This window comes from Bombina bombina, chromosome 4 (genome assembly GCF_027579735.1).
Source record: "Bombina bombina isolate aBomBom1 chromosome 4, aBomBom1.pri, whole genome shotgun sequence".
Lineage (NCBI taxonomy): Eukaryota > Metazoa > Chordata > Amphibia > Anura > Bombinatoridae > Bombina > Bombina bombina.
The window spans coordinates 791,407,275-791,425,409 of NC_069502.1; the positions used below are offsets into that span (position 1 = coordinate 791,407,275).

Here is an 18,135-nt window from a genome sequence, read left to right on the forward strand (position 1 = left end):
CCCCTCCACAGCAGCATATAACAGAAAGTTGCACACACATATAAAAACATTAAGTCTACACACGTGGCACAGATATTCATAGTAAATTACACATATTACACACAGTCGTTGCATCTGGTACTTACTTACAGCACTACAAACACACTTGCACGTAGGTGAATTTTCCTAGTTCCCTTCCAGCAGAAGGACCTATGACGTCACATGACCGCGTCCACGATGTAATTAGAACTACAGGATACAGGAAGTAGATGGGTGGGTAAATGTAATGTAGCTTTCTGTACTACAGGTGTTTGTAACATTTGATCGTTGCAGTCATGTAGTTACTGTATAAAGAACAAGCTGATGTCGTCTTAGCACTCAATACGGTAGTTTCATGTAACTAACTTTATAATTGGCGACGTGTCTGTGTATAAAGCACTGGGGAGATGTGTGTGTCGCAACGAATTTCTCTAATAATAAATAGCTCTGCAGAACTTACTGCAGAGGATTTGTTTGTGAGGCAGAGGGAACCATTAATTTATTTGTGAATGGGAGGCTGTGTGTGAGACAGAGGGAACCCCTCAATAATAATTATATATGTTTGTATAATATACTGGGGACAGGGCTGTGTGTTTGTGTGAGACAGGGAATAACCTTTCAATTAAATATGTGTATATAAAGTACAGGGGTGTGGGCTATGTGTATGGCAGAGGGAACCTCTCTATAATAATTATGTATGTGTGTATATATATATATATAATGTGCTGGGGAGGCGGTTGCGTGTGTGTGAGAGGTAGAGGGAAACTCTATAATATTATATATATTGGGTAGATGGAATCTCTATTTTATAATATAGCTACTGTATCTATAATGTACTGCAGAGGGGGCTGTGTGTGAGACTAAGTGTCTATTGTTGGCCTGCAGCATTGTCATTTACCCTAGACCCACAAAGTAGAGAATAAAGGTCATGATTCAGATAGGGCATGTAATTTTAAACAACTTTTCAATTTAGTTTTATAACCAATTTTGCTTTGTTCTTTTGGTCATCTTAGTTGAAAGCTAAACCTAGGAGGTTCATATGCTAATTATTATTATCGGTTATTTGTAGAGCGCCAACAGATTCCGCAGCACTAAATTTCTTAGACCTTGAAGACGGCCTCTCATCTGAAAGCATTTTGACAATTTTTCACCACTAGAGGGTGAAATTCATGTGTGTCATATAGATAACACTGTGCTCATGCACATGGAGTTCCTAGGAGCCAGCACTGATTGGCTAAAATGCAAGTCTGTCAAAAGAACTGAAATAAGGGGGCAGTCTGCAGAGGCTTAGATACAAGATAATCACAGAGGTAAAAAGTGAATTATTATAACGGTGTTGGTTATGCAAAACTGGGGAATGGGTAATAAAGGGATTATCTACCTTTTTAAAACAATACAAATTCTGGGGTAGACTGTCCCTTTAAGATAAAAGTATTTGGTGGCTGGAATCACTTTTGATGTGCAGTATTGATAAGACTTGGCAAGTCTGTAAATCCGTTCCCCAGCTGATTGTGAGTATGCTGTTTTCCACCTATTTTGAAGTTTGAGCTGTGTGAGGAAGAGGGAACCTTTCTTAAACAAAATATATCTGTATATGATGTACTTGGGAACTGAGCTGTGTGTGTGTGGGAAAGGGAACAGCCTTTGTTATCTATTGTGTATATGCAAGTATGAATATATGTGGGGTATACATGTATATTTCAGGGGTAGAGTTTGTGTTTATATATGTGAATAGATATATGTGTGTGTGTGTATGGCTATTGTTTCCATATCTAATTTCTGTCATGTATGTGCCACAGAATATTAGTGACCATGAACAAGATGAAGAAGAAGTTGCCTGAGCGGATCCTGAATCACATCCTGGAGATTCTCTACCTTCTGACGGGAGAGGTGAGAAAACATCATAACGACACCATGGTAACCTCTTGCAAGGAATATGTGTAGTAGTTGCTTAGCAGCAAGTGGTGGCAGATGCTCAGTGGTAAAGGAAGAGCTGGTGTTTCAGGTGTTTGTGCAAATACAAAAGTGTAGAGTTGTTCTGGGAATATTCTGTTGTAGAAATTCACCCAAGGAGACAGTTATTTCCCAGCAGTCTTTTGTTATTTGTTCCATCATCCCCATACATAGGCCTGCAATAGGCAGATTATGAAGTGACGGCAGGCTTCGGCTAATAAATAATAAACTGGTATGTATATGGTATAAACAAGTAGTCATTTGTGCAGAAGAGGAAGTTTTATTGTATAGAATGGCCATAAGCATATGTACATATGTCGCATATAGATAATATATGCACGTACACTGGCTACTTGGTTAGTCTGCTCACATCCTGTGCCTGAAAATGTGATTCCATATGTTCTGGTTCATGTATAGATGATATTTTATATTTCTTGTTATTTCTGTATCACTTGATGCATTTAACTTATACTTAGTGCCTCGGTTACCTATTTTTCTATTGGTCCTGATAAGTTTATTCAATTAGTGTTATCAACAAACATAGGCATGGTAATCTCAAAATTGTATTCCCTAAAAAAGTTTATTATGTGCAATAAACAAAAGATAATGTTTATTTTGCCTGGTTTTCCTGTATTTTATCTCTTTATTATGTGTCATGCAGGATCAACTATGTATCCTGCAGGATCCAGAAACTGTCTTTGCAACATGTTACACAGTGATTGCTCAATCAGTGCAGGAGCTTATTTATATTTTTCTTTAATTGGCCACACCAAATGGATTGTTTAAGTGATTGTAAACATGTATATTATATGCTTAATTGATGATAAATACTGTGCATATGTAAAACATTTATTGCATACACAGACATTTTGCACGGTAGCAGTTAATTCCTGATATATGCTGTGCATATATATAAAATATTTATTCTTTAATCAGACCTTTTGCAGTACAAAATTGAATTACTAATCCATACTGTGCATACATAAAACATTTGTGTGTGCAGACCTTTTGCAATGTTGCACTTACTTGCTGAATGTATACTTTGCATATAGAAAATGCCTTTAATGCCCTTTTAAATAGTGTGGTGGTTTTAGCAATTACATTGAGTTGTTTGTTCTCATGCCAAACTCACTAAGTTTTACCCAAGTGCTCAGATTGGCCATACAAGGTGATTGTCTTGTCATGTGACCATGATGAGATGGGGAATGTGATAACAGGATATACACAGGTGATGTGAGAGGGGTCAGTAATGTTTTTATGTTTCACTCTTGCAGCGTGTGACTAATTCACTGACAGTGAGTCACATGACCGGGGACAAGACGACAACAGAGAGGATACTGACCCACACCCTGCAGATCCTGTACCTGCTGACAGGGGAGGTGAGAGCTAATGGAATATGTCATAATAACAGCTGCTTATCCCTGTGACCGGCTGTATTTGTTTATTTACATGTGTTTAATTTACATACTTTTAAAATGGTTTGTAAAGATTAGAATAAACTGATTAATGCTTAACATGCCCTCGCTCATTCTGTGTTAATTGTTTTTTGTTTTTTTAATGGAGGTCCAAAATACGTTTATTTGTGTATATACTTTAAAAAACATTGTGTAATATAAAAAGTAATCAAAAAATATTATATTATCACAAAAATATTCAAACATTTATGTGCAATTTTTAGCATTTCTTATCAGTGATAATGCCCACAAAACTAGCACATTTCAAAGAAATTTGTTTATGTGAAAAAAGTTACAAGAACCTGAAAAATAGGGTTTAATGGTTTAGGGTGTTTTAGTGATGGTGGGAGGTTATTGGCCTGGCAGTTTAGGTGTTAAATGCTATGGGGGTATGACGGTTTACGTGTTTATTGCAGTGGGATTAGGAAGCCTATAATTCTGGTTGGTGCTGTTGCTGCTCATGGTAACGTTTACAGCAACCTATAAAAAGCAATATTTGTCAATGTGTGCAGCATTGTGTACGTGATAGTCAACTAGTAATATCATGGTAAATTTGTCTAGAACGTGTTGAAAGTGGCAGCGATGTGTTACCTCCAGGGAACCAAGCTGCCCACATCCTCTGAGTCAACCTTGTTGCTTTCACCTCCAAAATAAAAGAGCTCACAATAGTGTAACAGATTTCAGACAATGTTGTAGGCACACAAACTGGTTATACTCACAATATTGCAGTTAAAATAAGCCTTTTATTAAAATCATCACAAAGGTGTCTTCAGGTGCAGCTTCAGGTTTTATTTAAAATACAGCTCAACGCGTTTCGGCTAAAAGAAGCCTTTAGCAAGAACATAAAATGGTTAAATTGTTCCAGAAATTCTTTTAACTTTATGCTCTTGATAAAGGCTTCTTTTAGCTGAAACGCGTTGAGCTGTATTTTAAATAAAACCTGAAGCTGCACCTGAAGACACCTTTGTGATGATTTTAATAAAAGGCTTATTTTAACTGCTATCTTGTGAGTATAACCAGTTTGTGTGCCTACAACATTGTCTGAAATCTGCTACACTATTGTGTGCCCTTTTATTTTGGAGGTGAAAGCAACAAGGTTGACTCAGAGGACATGGGAAGCTTGGTTCCCTGGAGATGACACAGCGCTACCACTTTCAACACTTTCTGCGTCTATACACGGTTTGGGAGAACTGGGGCTGGCAGCGAGCACCTGAAGGGAAGTGCTAACATTGCTTCATACTTTATCCTTTCTAATACGCTAAATTTGTCTAGCAAGCTAATTAGTGAGTCTCATTATAAGAATAGGGTGCACTAATTAAACTGCACCCAACAAAAAAGTATTTTGTGAAATATTTAACTGGTGACATCTAATACCAAATTTAGTAATACTGATCATGTGAGGCACAAAAGTATCTCTTGCCTTGTAATCTAGACCATAGTATTTAGTTTGGTTAAGTGGTGGGGTGTATATATATATATATATATGTGTGTGTGTGTGTATAAAGTCATGTTTCAGCCCTTGGCCTTATGGTTGGAACATTTGTTCTATAAAATTGAACCATTAAAGTAACAAATCCCCCCCCCCCCCTCATGCACACAGCAGAATTCACAGACTGATCAGAATGAGGAATTTGAAATTATGCCAGCATCAGGGCACAGTGACCCCGTTTACTGACTCATCTGGCCCTTTGTGTATTTTCTACCTTGTGTCTGTGTCTGAAACATCCCCCCTCCCACTATACCAGCACCAGGGCACAGTGTCTTCTGTCTGTCATAGTGGCCTTCTGTCTGTGTCTCTGCATGTTCTCAGTAACATTATCCTGGCTCTGTCAGTAAAAGTGTGTGATAGAACCAGTCCCTGTGTCAGTGCTGAATGAGTTGTGTGTGTTTCAGGTGCCTATAAAGCGTGATGATGTTGCTGTGTATTTCTCTATGGAGGAGTGGGAGTATATAGAGGGACACAAGGAGCTTTACAAGGACGTCATGATCGAGACTCACCAAGCTCTAAGGACTATGGAGATCCCAGGAAGTGAGAACTCAGGTAATGCTGTTTAGTAATAAATGTCTCACTCAGGAAGTGCACATACATTACTGACGTTACCACAGAAAGCTAGGTTCTAAGTTTAAGCGTAAACTTCGGTAGAAGGAAGCTTTTTGCACTCATTGGGTAGCAATAACGATTGTGATTGCGTTTACTTCCAATTTGTAACACAAGCAATATTTCCGTCTCTCGCAAATACCCGATATTGCTTGTGTGCAACAGTTAGCACACCACTTGTAATCTAGCCCAGAGCGTTAATCACCCGTAAATCCATCATGTGTGAACTAATGAGCTGATTTTAAACAACTTTTTTACCTAACATAAATATTAAAACATTTTTTATTTGAAATACATTTTTATTAAAGTTTTTTTTTTTGTTGCATAAAAAAAAAATTGCATGGATATTTATCAAACATATTGGAGAAAAGTCAGCTCATTAATACCACATAATGTGTCAAATCTTTTCAATATAACAGTAAATGTTTTGACATATATTACATTCCATAAATCTAGCTATGGTGTAAATCGAATAAAAACATTTTTAAATGGCTTTGTTTGGCAAAAGTTTGTCAAGTATTTTAAAGCAATTTAATTATTAATATTTTTACATGCAAAAATGTATTTATATAACAGACTAGCAGGAAACGTCACATTCTTAGGTTTTTATGCACATTAGCAGTATCTGCAAGGCTGATAGGAAAAAGTAGGTTTATCTAGATCATTATTTAAAAATAAATAACTGGAATACATTGTAAGATACTATAAGAAAAAAATAAAATAAAACTGTTGTATGGTTATTAAAAGAAACTCATTTTATTCTCTATTAGAATTAACAGGTCACAGTGATGAGAATCTGAACATGGGAGCACTAGGAGAACTGGTACAGAAGCCAGTGGAGACCCCATCAGACTTCACTGCAGGTGAGGAATCTGTGGCAGAAGATACTTTTTTTTTTCTTTTCTAATCTTCTTTGAAAACTCAGATTCTGAAATCATTTAAAGGGATAGTAAACCCAATTTTTTTTCTTTCGTGATTCAGATAGAGCATGCAATATTAAGCAACTTTCTAATATACTCCTATTATCAATTTTTCTTCGTTCTCTAGGTATCTATTTGAAAAGCAGGAATGTAACCTTAAGAGCTGGCCCATTTTTGGTTCAGTACTTGGGTTGCTCTTGCCTATTGGTGGCTAAATGTAGTCACCAGTCACAAGCGCTAATCAGGGTGCTGAAACCAAAAATGGGCCAGCTCCTTAGCTTATATTTCTACTTTTTTCAAATAAAGATACCAAGAGAACAAATAAAAATTGATAATAGGAGTAAATTAGAAAGTTGCTTAAAATTGCTGCTCTATCTTACTCATGAAAGAAAAAAAAATGGGTTTACTATCCCTTTAATTCCACTCCAGTTAATAATTATGTAACTGATGGACCTCAAGACAGACAGATAACAGCTGTAAGATACTGATTTTCATTAGTAATTTTACTAACTGTGAACAATGAACACATACTCACTGGATAAAGTGGGAACATATTGGGCTAGATTACTTGTGGCACGTTAAAGGGACACTGAATCCAAATCTTTTCTTTAAAGGGACATAATACTCATATGCTAAATCACTTGAAACTGATGCAGTATAACTGTAAAAAGCTGACAGGAAAATATCACCTGAGCATCTCTATGTAAAAAAGGAAGATATTTTACCTCACAATCTCCTCAGCTCAGCAGAGTAAGTTCTGTGTAAAAAGTTATACTCAAATGCTCCCAGCTGCAGGTAAAAAAATTTAAAAAAATGAAGAAATGAACAGCAGCCAATCAGCATCAGCAGTGCTGAGGTCATGAACTTTTACTGTGATCTCATGAGATTTGACTTGACTCTCATGAGATTTCATTGTAAACTTCCTTTACCTGATTGGTGAAATAAGATGAGAGTGCACGATGCTCATCCCTTCAGATGTCCCAGGACAGATATACTAAAATGCTGCTTAGAAATCCTTTACAATGGGAGGTGGCTACTGAGGAACTTTTGAGGTAAAATATCTTTCTTTTTACATAGAGATGTTCAGGAGATATTTTCTAGTCAGCTTTTTACAGCTATGCTGCATCACTTTCAAGTGTTTAAACATTTGGGTATTATAGCCCTTTAATGATTCAGACAGAGTATGTAAGTTTAAGCAACTTTCTAATTTACTCCTATTATATTTTTTCTTCATTCTCTTGCTATCTTTATTTGAAAAGCAAGAATGTATGTTTATAATGCGTCCCATTTTTGTTTCACAACCTGGGTTGTGCTTGCTGATTGGTGGCTAAATGCGCTCACCAATAAATAATTGCTGTCTAGGGTCTGAACCAAAAATGGTCTGTCTCCTTAGCTTAGATGTCTTCTTTTTCAAATAAATATAGCAAAAGAACAAAGAAAAATTGATAATAGGAGTAAATTAGAAAGTTGCTTAAAATTGCATGCTCTATCTTAAAGGGACACTGAACCCAATTTTTTTCTTTTGTGATTCATATAGAGCAAGCAATTTTAAGCAACTTTCTAATTTACTCCTATTATCAATTTTTCTTCGTTCTCTTGCTTTCTTTATTTAAAAAAGAAGACATCTAAGCTAAGGAGCCAGCCAATTTGTGGTTCAGAACAATGGACAGCACTTGTTTATTGGTGCTGTCCAATCAGCAAGGACAACCCAGGTTGTTCACCAAAAATGGGCCGGCATCTAAACTTAAATTCTTGCTTTTCAAATATAGATACCAAGAGAATAAAGAAAATTTGACAATAGGAGTAAATTAGAAAGATGCTTAAAATTGCATGCTGTATCTGAATCATGAAAGAAATAAATTGGGTACAGTGTCCCTTTAATCATGAAAGAAAAAAATTGGGTTTAGTATCCCTTTAACTGTTGCCCACAAGCGATAGGGGGGTTTTCATGGCTCTTTGTGCACACCAGAAGTAGCGCATGTATTACAAGTTGAAAGTAAATGCTTCGCTTGAGTGCAATTGTATTTAACTCGCGTCGGGATATTGCGACTTCAGAGATCTCCTTAACTGTTACGCTAAAAAAAAAGTTGTACTAAACACATCAAAAATAAATTTAAAAGTACAGTTACACTCATAATAACACTGTTTAATAAAAAGTGTTTAAAAAATATTGCATAAAAAGTTATAAGGGCTCAAAGATATGAGGTCTCAGGTGTTAGGAAAAAAAAGCAGGCAAAGGGCTTTAAAGGGACACTGAACCCAAATTTTTCTCTTTCATGATTTCGATAGAGCATGCAATTTTAAGCAACTTTCTAAGTTACTCATAGTATCATTTTTTCTTTGTTCTCTTGGTATCTTTATTTGAAAAAGCAGTAACGTAAGCTTACGAGCCGGCCCATCTTTGGTTCAGCACCTGGGTAGTGCTTGTTGATTGGTGTCTAAATGCAGCCACCAATCAGCAAGTGCTATCCAGGGTTCTGAACCAGAAATGGGTTGGCTTGTAAGCTTTACGTTCCTGCTTTTTCAAATAAAGATACCAAGAGAGCAAAGAAAAATTGATAAGCTTAAATTAGAAAGTTGCTTAAAATTTGGGTTCAGTATCCCTTTAAAGCCCTTTGCCTGCTTTTTTTTTTTTTTTTTTTTATCCCCCCCCCCAACACCAGACATTTACACTTATAAACACATATATACATATAGAGACACACATAATGTGTGTGCATTGGAGCCCTTTGCACTCAAGTAGCTGAAAACATGAATAATTATATTTATGCAATATTCATATTTAAAGTGTATAATTGTGTTTGTACTGTAAATATTTCACATTCCAATGTTCTTCACATAGGGGAATATGTTCTATATATATATCCCATAAAAGGACAGCACAAGAAGAAAAATGCCACGGTGCACTGCTAAAAAGTATCCAAGTCAATCCAGAGGCACAGGCACTCAATGGTCTTTTTTTTTTAAACAATTCATTTATTAATTCAAGTTAAAAAAAGGACATAACGTTTCGGCACATTGCTGTGCCTTTGTCAAATGTCAAACAGGTACAATAGGTAACCTAAAACCAAGGTTACCTGATGTACCTGTTTGACATTTGACAAAGGCACAGCAATGTGCCGAAACGTTATGTCCTTTTTTTAACTTGAATTAATAAATGACTTGTTTTAAAAAAGACCATTGAGTGCCTGTATATGTATGTTTATGTGTGTGTGTGTGTGTATATATATATATATATACCAAGTATTTGCATGAGTACTTGTACTTGTGCAAATGCACCGATACTTAAACTGATACCTCCACTTCCTATCTTGTGGCATTTTTTTCAAACTGCATGTTCCCATTTTATTTTAAACTGGAGTGGAAACTAAACTAAAAATTGTTTACTTCTGTTCTGCCAATACAAATTGCTGTTATTTGTATTATTGTAGGAGAGATCACTGACTGTATCTCATTCAGACAAACCCCTGAAGTACTGGGCAGTTTATAAACAGATTTCCAGCTCTGGCTAAAATGGCCCAAAAATATCTTTCTGCTCCATGCAGTAGTGTGGAAAGTGAAAGACTGTTCAACTTAGAGTCGAACCTCCATACAAATGTCAGATTGATGTTATATAACAGCCCTACAACCCAATTGCATCACCCCTTTAAATTTAATATTTTATTGTAATATTTTTTATTTATAAACATGTTCAGTGAACTTTGTGACAAATAAAACTGTTTTATTATTTCATAATATCTTTTGAATTACAGTCCTCTATAATTATAAAGAAGGAATCTTAAATAATTATTATTATTACTGTATTGTGCTTGGTATACTGTCACATGACATTAAAAAAAAAAGTATTGGTAATTGGTATCGGCGAGTATTTGAAAACAAGTATCGGTACTTGTACTCGGTCATAAAAAAATGGTATTAGTGCAACCCTAATATATATATATATATATATATATATATATATATATATATATATATATATATATATATATATATATATATATATATATATATATATATATATATATATATATATATATATATATATAGTGTGTATATATGTATATATATATATATATGTGTGTGTGTGTATATATATATATATATATATATATATATATATATGAGACGGAAAGCGGAAATATACAGAGGCGCTAGGCTGAGGGGGTTAAAAAGATATGAGTACACAAATGGGTATACCTATATCGTACTAGAAGGCAGAGTTCCCCTTGGAGCAAAGAACCAACCATGTAGCAGCTGTCCCTTTAGGAGGAGTGTGAAAGCTGCACCAGATGAAAAAAAGGGGGATTCCCCAGCTGGCGCAGTATTTCCCCTCCTCAAAATTATGGAAAGAACAAGAGCACGTGCAAAGGGATAAGGTAGCGCTGGTTGTATAAAGATATAATTAGCACATTCAATAAGTGTGAGAAAATAGCGAGTCAAATGACAAAGTACACAGCAAATAAATCACCATTAGGTGTGTGGAATAATGTTCTCAAGATGTCCCAAATGCTTAAACACTTATTTGATATATATAAAAATGGTTAGATAATTCCAGACTTGAGGTATGAGTGAAATACAGACTTACAAGAAAGAACCTCAATCGTATGAGGTAAGTGATCAGCACATCAGGGAGTCCCTCTCAGTAGTTAAGGCTTGACCCCTTGGGATATTGGAGAAACTTCATACAGCAAGCTTGCCTTTTTCCTTCTGTTTTCCTGGGTATGGGTGAAACTTCAGGAGGTTAATACACCTTTTCCCTCGGCCTCTTTCAGTATGGATCCTCTCAGGATGGTGTAGAAGTACCGGCAATATATGTGAAAGAAAGAAAGGCCAAAATAGTGTGATATCGTTTAAAAACCATACACTTTATTCACATACATTCACTCCTAAAAATGCCTGCTTACATCAAAAATCCTCACAGGATCTGGTATGTAAGATCAGTCCGTTTCTATTTGGTGAAGTCTAAGACTTCACCAAATAGAAACGGACTGATCTTACATACCAGATACCCTGGTGTACTCTGTTTTATTGATAAGACTTTCACTTATCCACTGGCCACATTTGTTTGTAGCTATTTGTGGCTACATTGGTTTGTGGCTATTTGTGGCTATTTTCTAACATCGGATTGCAAACAGTGCAGAAATTGGATTGCACTTGCTGTGTGTGCTTTTACTGCTGTATAATACCTCATACCTGTGAGGATTTTTGATGTAAGCACGTGCTCTTGTTCTTTCCATATATATATATATATATATATATATACACACACACATATATATGTGTATATATATAGCAAGAAACAGGTGCACTCTCACAAACAATACGTCAAGTGCCAGGGTGCTAGAGTAGGGTAAAATATAGAGAATAGAAAACAGCACTCTCTGGTCTTAACAGCAAATATATCACTTTTATTCGGTAATGTTTCAGGGAATGCTCCCCTTCATCAGACCCATTTATATATTTGAGTAGCCGTGTTAGTCCAGAGATTTAGATATCAAAATAACAAGAGTATTGCATTGAGCAATGATACTTTTTTTTTATTGGACTAACTATACATTTATAAGTTGATAAAGGAAGAGTTTCCTTCCTTTATCAAGTCTGAAGCAATACTGACCAATTCAATGGAATTTACAGATTATATCTTAAAACACGGAATAGCTAAGAAGACAGAAAGTGCAGGGAGAGGAGGAGGTGTTGTAAAAATCATGAGGGGGGCTTAGGTAACAGGCAGACAGTGTCCAGTGTAGGAGAACAGACAGGAAATATATAGCTATACATAGAGCATATACTGACATAAAGTTATATATCAACATTGAATCAATATCTATAAAGATGTGAAATTGTATATACAGGGGGAATACAAAAGTTAAAAAAAGGACAAAAGTGTGGACATAGGCTTACCTGCGTACCTATGTATAAAGAATGTGGAATATACAATGTAATTGACTAAATGAAAGTACATTACAAAAAATTTTGATAATGTGTTAATAATCCAGACTCCACATTTAGTCCAGAATTAAACAAGTTGAAGTGCATTATCATTTTCATTTCAAAGGTTTTTCTTTCCATGGTGTATTTGAAGTTGCCTCTGAGAATTTTGATTTTGAGGTTTTGGATGGAGTGGTCAGGTTGGGTGAAATGGTGACCAACAGGGGTGCAGTATTTTGTTTCACAGTGGTTTTTGATTGAGTGTCTGTGTAAGTTCATCCGAAGGTGCAGTTTTTGGCTTGTTTCTCCAATATAGCATCCCACTTCACAATGTATCATGTATACCACATTTGCAGATATACATGAATATGCCCCTTTAATGTTATAGGATTTATTATTGTGATTTGCTGTGCTGCTTTCCCAAACGCGTTGACACAGTTTGCAGAGAGCTTTATAGCAGCACTTGGTTCCATTCTGAGTGTTCTTTTTCTCAAGGGGTAGCTTCCTATGTACCAGTTTCTGCTTTAGGTTAAGTGGTTATCTGTATGCCAGGATTGGGGGTTTTGTAAAGATTTTTTTTGAGTGTGGGATCCTCTAGGAGTAGTGGCTGTAAGTCTTTTATGATTTTTCATATACCTTCCACAGCAGGGTTGTATTTGACTACTAGTGGGATACGTGATATGTTTTTCTTCTCCCTGTATTGTAGTAAGTGTTCACGTGGAGTATTGAGGGCAGAGTTAATTTTTTTATTTATAATCCTTGTTTTGTAACCTTTTTCTCTGAATGATTGGGACAGTGTGATGAGGTGTTTGTCACGGTCCTTGGTATCTGAGCAAATTCTGTGGTTTCTTGTAGCCTGACTGTACATTATGGATTTTTTAATGTGATTGGGGTGGGAGCTGGAGCTGTGGAGGTAGCTGCATCTATCTGTTGGTTTCCTGTATACAGATGAGTGCAGTTTGCCATTTGTAATGGATATTGTTGTATCCAGGAAGCTGACACAGTCTCTAGAAAAGTTCATTTTAAGCTTGATTGATGCATGAAATAGATTAAATGATTTATGAAAATGTTCAAGGTTTTTTTCTCCTTCTGTCCATATGATGAAAATATCATCTATGTAGCGAAAGTATTTGAAGGGTTTCTGAGGGTGAGTGGCTAGGAATCTCTGTTCTAAGTCAGCCATGAAGAGGTTTGCGTACTGTGGTGCCATTTTGGTGCCCATGGCTGTTCCCATGGTTTGTAAGTAGATGGACTGGTTGAAGATGAAATAATTGTGAGTAAGTATAAATTCTGTAAGTTTACTGACTGTAGAAGCACTATATGTCTAGTTAGGGCTGTCGGAGGAAAGAAAGTTTAAGCAGGCATCAATACCATCTTTATGTGGAATATTGCTGTACAGGGATTCCACATCCATTGCCACAAGTATAGTGTCCTCTGGCAATTCTGTTATCTGGCTGATGTTATTTAGAAAATCAGTGGTGTCTTTTATAAAGCTAGTGGTGTTAATAACTAAAGGCTTAAGAATATTCTCCACTAGGCCCGATATTTGCTCAGTCAGAGTGTCCATGCCTGTTATTATTGTTCTTCCTGGGTTCCCTGGTTTGTGGATTTTTGGGAGCATGTAGAATGTCCCTATGCTAGGGTTAGAGGGCATCAGTTTGTCCAGTTTATGTTGCGTGTGTTTAGGGAATGTTTTAATTAGTTTTCTAAGTTGCAAAGTGTATTCCTGGGTGGGGTCCTTTTCCAGTTTTTTGTAATAAGTTTGATCTGATAATTGTCTATTTCCCTCTGTGATGTAGTCCTGTGTATTCATGATCACCACTGCTCCTCCCTTGTTCGCAGGCTTAATGGTAATATTTTCATTATTTCTTAAGTTTTTTTATAGCGTTTTTTTCTAAGTGTGAGAGGTTATACATTATTTTTTTCTGCTGTGTGTTGAGCAGAGATGCAGTTCTCAACCGGAAGCTTTCAATATAGCTGTCCAACTTTGTGTTGCGTCCTGGTGCAGGTGTGAAGATTGTGTTCTTTTTTATATATATATATATATATATATATTCTTCTACGTGATGAACATTGGAATGTGAAATATTCATATTTCATCTCGGGTTAGTGCACTTGGATAAACGTCATTGCGTTTGTGCGCGAGTAAGGGTGTTAGGGTTTTTATCAACTATTTTGTGTTCTATTGAAGTCTATGGAGTAATTTGTTGATATGGTCGCAATATTCAAAGTTAGGCTTTTTGTGTGCATCAAGTTAGCGCTCGTACAAAAACTTCTTACTTTTAACTTGTATTACGTGCACTACCCGGCACGCAAAAAGCTTACTTCTAGTGAAGTTAACGTCTTCTGCTATCCACATTTACCCTCTACACCTTACTCCTCCAGCACAGAACTCTGCAGTCCCTCTATGCTTCCTGTTATGCTGCACACCAAACTCCACCCCTCCCTCAACACATCTGAAAGAGTCCATTAACTTCAGTTAGTTATTAGTATTACTTTATTCTGTAGCTCTGCTCACACTGATTATAGACTTTCCTCTTCACTCCTCTGTGTACCATTGCTTCCTGGCAATCATGTAAGTCACCTAAGTACACTTTACACAACCCAGTCACACACATAATTTCCTTAAATAACCCTATAACTGTTAAACAGCTCAAATTATTAATTTCATTTTCCATTTTTATACTTTTCAGTGATATTATCTAACTGTATGATTTTTGCACTTTCTAATAAACCTCATATCACACACAAATTACCATGCAGTTTTTTTTGTCATCCCTATTGCCACAAAAAACATGATATCCCCTTACCCTGGAGCCTTTCTGATAGTCTTTCTCCACATAAAGACCCCCTTTCCCTATGACCCCACTAACATCCACAAACCACATGAGACTAGTGCTTAGGCTCCTGACCCTGTATTTCCTGTTAGTCATATACAAACAAGAGACCTCAGATCAGAACCTATTGTCTCCTATCCAAGGCACAAATTAATTGCATAATTAGCACAAATGTAATGATAATCTGTGCAATAAGCACAGACAAATTGTAATATCTCATTTTAGTTTAATATTGGCTTAGATTGTAGCCATCTGGTCAGTAAAATAAACTGGGTGGTGCACCCAATAAAAAAGGTCTTGCGGAGAACAATGAGTTTTGGGTAATCAGACATGTCTTTATATCAGATTGTTATGTTTTTTTTCTCCCATGTCAGGTATAGAGACCATGCCATGTATAGGGATGTTGGAATACTAGTGCTGCATTGTCACCATGTCTGTGACAGGGGCTGTTGAAATACTAATGCTGTATGGTCCCCATGACAGGCATAAAGGCTGTTTGAATACTAGTTCAGTATTGTCCCCATGTCAGGTAGACGGGCTGTTGGAACGGATATAAAGTGAAATTAAATTAAAATGAAAATAAAAATAAACTGAAATGAAATAAGAAAAAAAAAAAATATAATATAAAAAAAATAATAAAAAGTGAAGAAGAGAATTAACAATAAACTCAATACATAACAGAGTTATCTGGTACTCAAGATGCTACAGAATATAGGACTTTTGATAAAAATTCAATGGACAAATACATACAATAAATCAGTATACATTATATTACAAACGTAAATAAGTACCTTCAAATAACTAAAAAAAAGTCCAAGGGGCATTAAGAGAGTCCAAATGAAGAATAATAAAGGTGGATAGTCTGCAGATGCAGTTCTTTTTTAGTGGCATTTCCAAAAACCACAAGAAGTAGAGAAATTAAAATTTAGACAAGTCAGCATCCATATGAGATGAACGTCTTTAATGTGATGTGTAACTGCTCAACAAGTTCCACTGGCAGCATGACATCCAAGCGTCCCCCAGCAAGCGAGTGGTTCTCAGTGCAAGCAGTCCACAAAGCACATAGGATAGATCCCTACGCATTTCGTCTGGATCCCGGCCGGACTTTTTCAAGGGCAATTGTATGGATACAGATAGGTAGCACAAGTACCGTTGTCAATTTATATCTGAGTAAATAGCGGTCTCTAGTGGGTAATCGTTAATATAGCACATATATACACCACAGAGACAACTGATTCCACAATTACTCTAAGACGTCTAAGTGTATGATTGACATAATTATAGATAGAATTTGATAAAAACACATTTAAGAAATGCTATAAATTACTAAAAAAAAACAAGTAAGAAGAATATACACACCTCTTTCAATAACAATACTAAATGTACAGGGAGTGCAGAATTATTAGGCAAGTTGTATTTTTGAGGATTAATTTTATTATTGAACAACAACCATGTTCTCAATGAACCCAAAAAACTCATTAATATCAAAGCTGAATAGTTTTGGAAGTAGTTTTTAGTTTGTTTTTAGTTATAGCTATTTTAGGGGGATATCTGTGTGTGCAGGTGACTATTACTGTGCATAATTATTAGGCAACTTAACAAAAAACAAATATATACCCATTTCAATTATTTATTTTTACCAGTGAAACCAATATAACATCTCAACATTCACAAATATACATTTCTGACATTCAAAAACAAAACAAAAACAAATCAGTGACCAATATAGCCACCTTTCTTTGCAAGGACACTCAAAAGCCTGCCATCCATGGATTCTGTCAGTGTTTTGATCTGTTCACCATCAACATTGCGTGCAGCAGCAACCACAGCCTCCCAGACACTGTTCAGAGAGGTGTACTGTTTTCCCTCCTTGTAAATCTCACATTTGATGATATACCACAGGTTCTCAATGGGGTTCAGATCAGGTGAACAAGGAGGCCATGTCATTAGATTTTCTTCTTTTATACCCTTTCTTGCCAGCCACGCTGTGGAGTACTTGGACGCGTGTGATGGAGCATTGTCCTGCATGAAAATCATGTTTTTCTTGAAGGATGCAGACTTCTTCCTGTACCACTGCTTGAAGAAGGTGTCTTCCAGAACCTGGCAGTAGGACTGGGAGTTTAGCTTGACTCCATCCTCAACCCGAAAAGGCCCCACAAGCTCATCTTTGATGATACCAGCCCAAACCAGTACTCCACCTCCACCTTGCTGGCATCTGAGTCGGACTGGAGCTCTCTGCCCTTTACCAATCCAGCCACGGGCCCATCCATCTGGCCCATCAAGACTCACTCTCATTTCATCAGTCCATAAAACCTTAGAAAATCAGTCTTGAGATATTTCTTGGCCCAGTCTTGATGTTTCAGCTTGTGTGTCTTGTTCAGTGGTGGTCGTCTTTCAGCCTTTCTTACCTTGGCCATGTCTCTGAGTATTGCACACCTTGTGCTTTTGGGCACTCCAGTGATGTTGCAGCTCTGAAATATGGCCAAACTGGTGGCAAGTGGCATCTTGGCAGCTGCACGCTTGACTTTTCTCAGTTCATGGGCAGTTATTTTGCGCCTTGGTTTTTCCACACGCTTCTTGCGACCCTGTTGACTATTTTGAATGAAACGCTTGATTGTTCGATGATCACGCTTCAGAAGCTTTGCAATTTTAAGAGTGCTGCATCCCTCTGCAAGATATCTCACTATTTTTGACTTTTCTGAGCCTGTCAAGTCCTTCTTTTGACCCATTTTGCCAAAGGAAAGGAAGTTGCCTAATAATTATGCACACCTTATATAGGGTGTTGATGTCATTAGACCACACCCCTTCTCATTACAGAGATGCACATCACCTAATATGCTTAATTGGTAGTAGGCTTTCGAGCCTATACAGCTTGGAGTAAGACAACATGCATAAAGAGGATGATGTGGTCAAAATACTCATTTGCC

General features: G+C 36.5%; 2 protein-coding genes across 4 annotated transcripts in view; one reads left to right on the forward strand and one right to left on the reverse strand.

The window, feature by feature from the left end:
- Window positions 1–169, reverse strand: part of LOC128656980 (zinc finger protein OZF-like) — an 85,184-nt gene extending 85,015 nt beyond the window's left edge. Inside the window, exon 1 of the mRNA XM_053711190.1 lies at window positions 126–169. The gene's annotated coding sequence lies outside the window, so the exon portion shown is untranslated. The remainder of the gene's footprint in view (window positions 1–125) is intronic.
- Window positions 170–260: 91 nt separating this feature from the next.
- The window catches only part of LOC128656977 (oocyte zinc finger protein XlCOF7.1), a 105,571-nt gene continuing 87,696 nt past the window's right edge, over window positions 261–18,135 (forward strand). The window contains exons 1-6 of one of the 3 annotated variants that reach the window (XM_053711185.1): window positions 261–365; window positions 1,088–1,328; window positions 1,818–1,908; window positions 3,246–3,350; window positions 5,319–5,466; window positions 6,294–6,386. In XM_053711185.1, coding sequence (XP_053567160.1) covers window positions 1,831–1,908; window positions 3,246–3,350; window positions 5,319–5,466; window positions 6,294–6,386 — 424 coding nt within the window. In that variant the 5' untranslated portion in view covers window positions 261–365; window positions 1,088–1,328; window positions 1,818–1,830. Of the gene's footprint in view, window positions 376–1,087; window positions 1,329–1,817; window positions 1,909–3,245; window positions 3,351–5,318; window positions 5,467–6,293; window positions 6,387–18,135 lie in introns of all 3 variants that reach the window. The other 2 variants (XM_053711184.1, XM_053711186.1) reach the window with 2 other exon arrangements.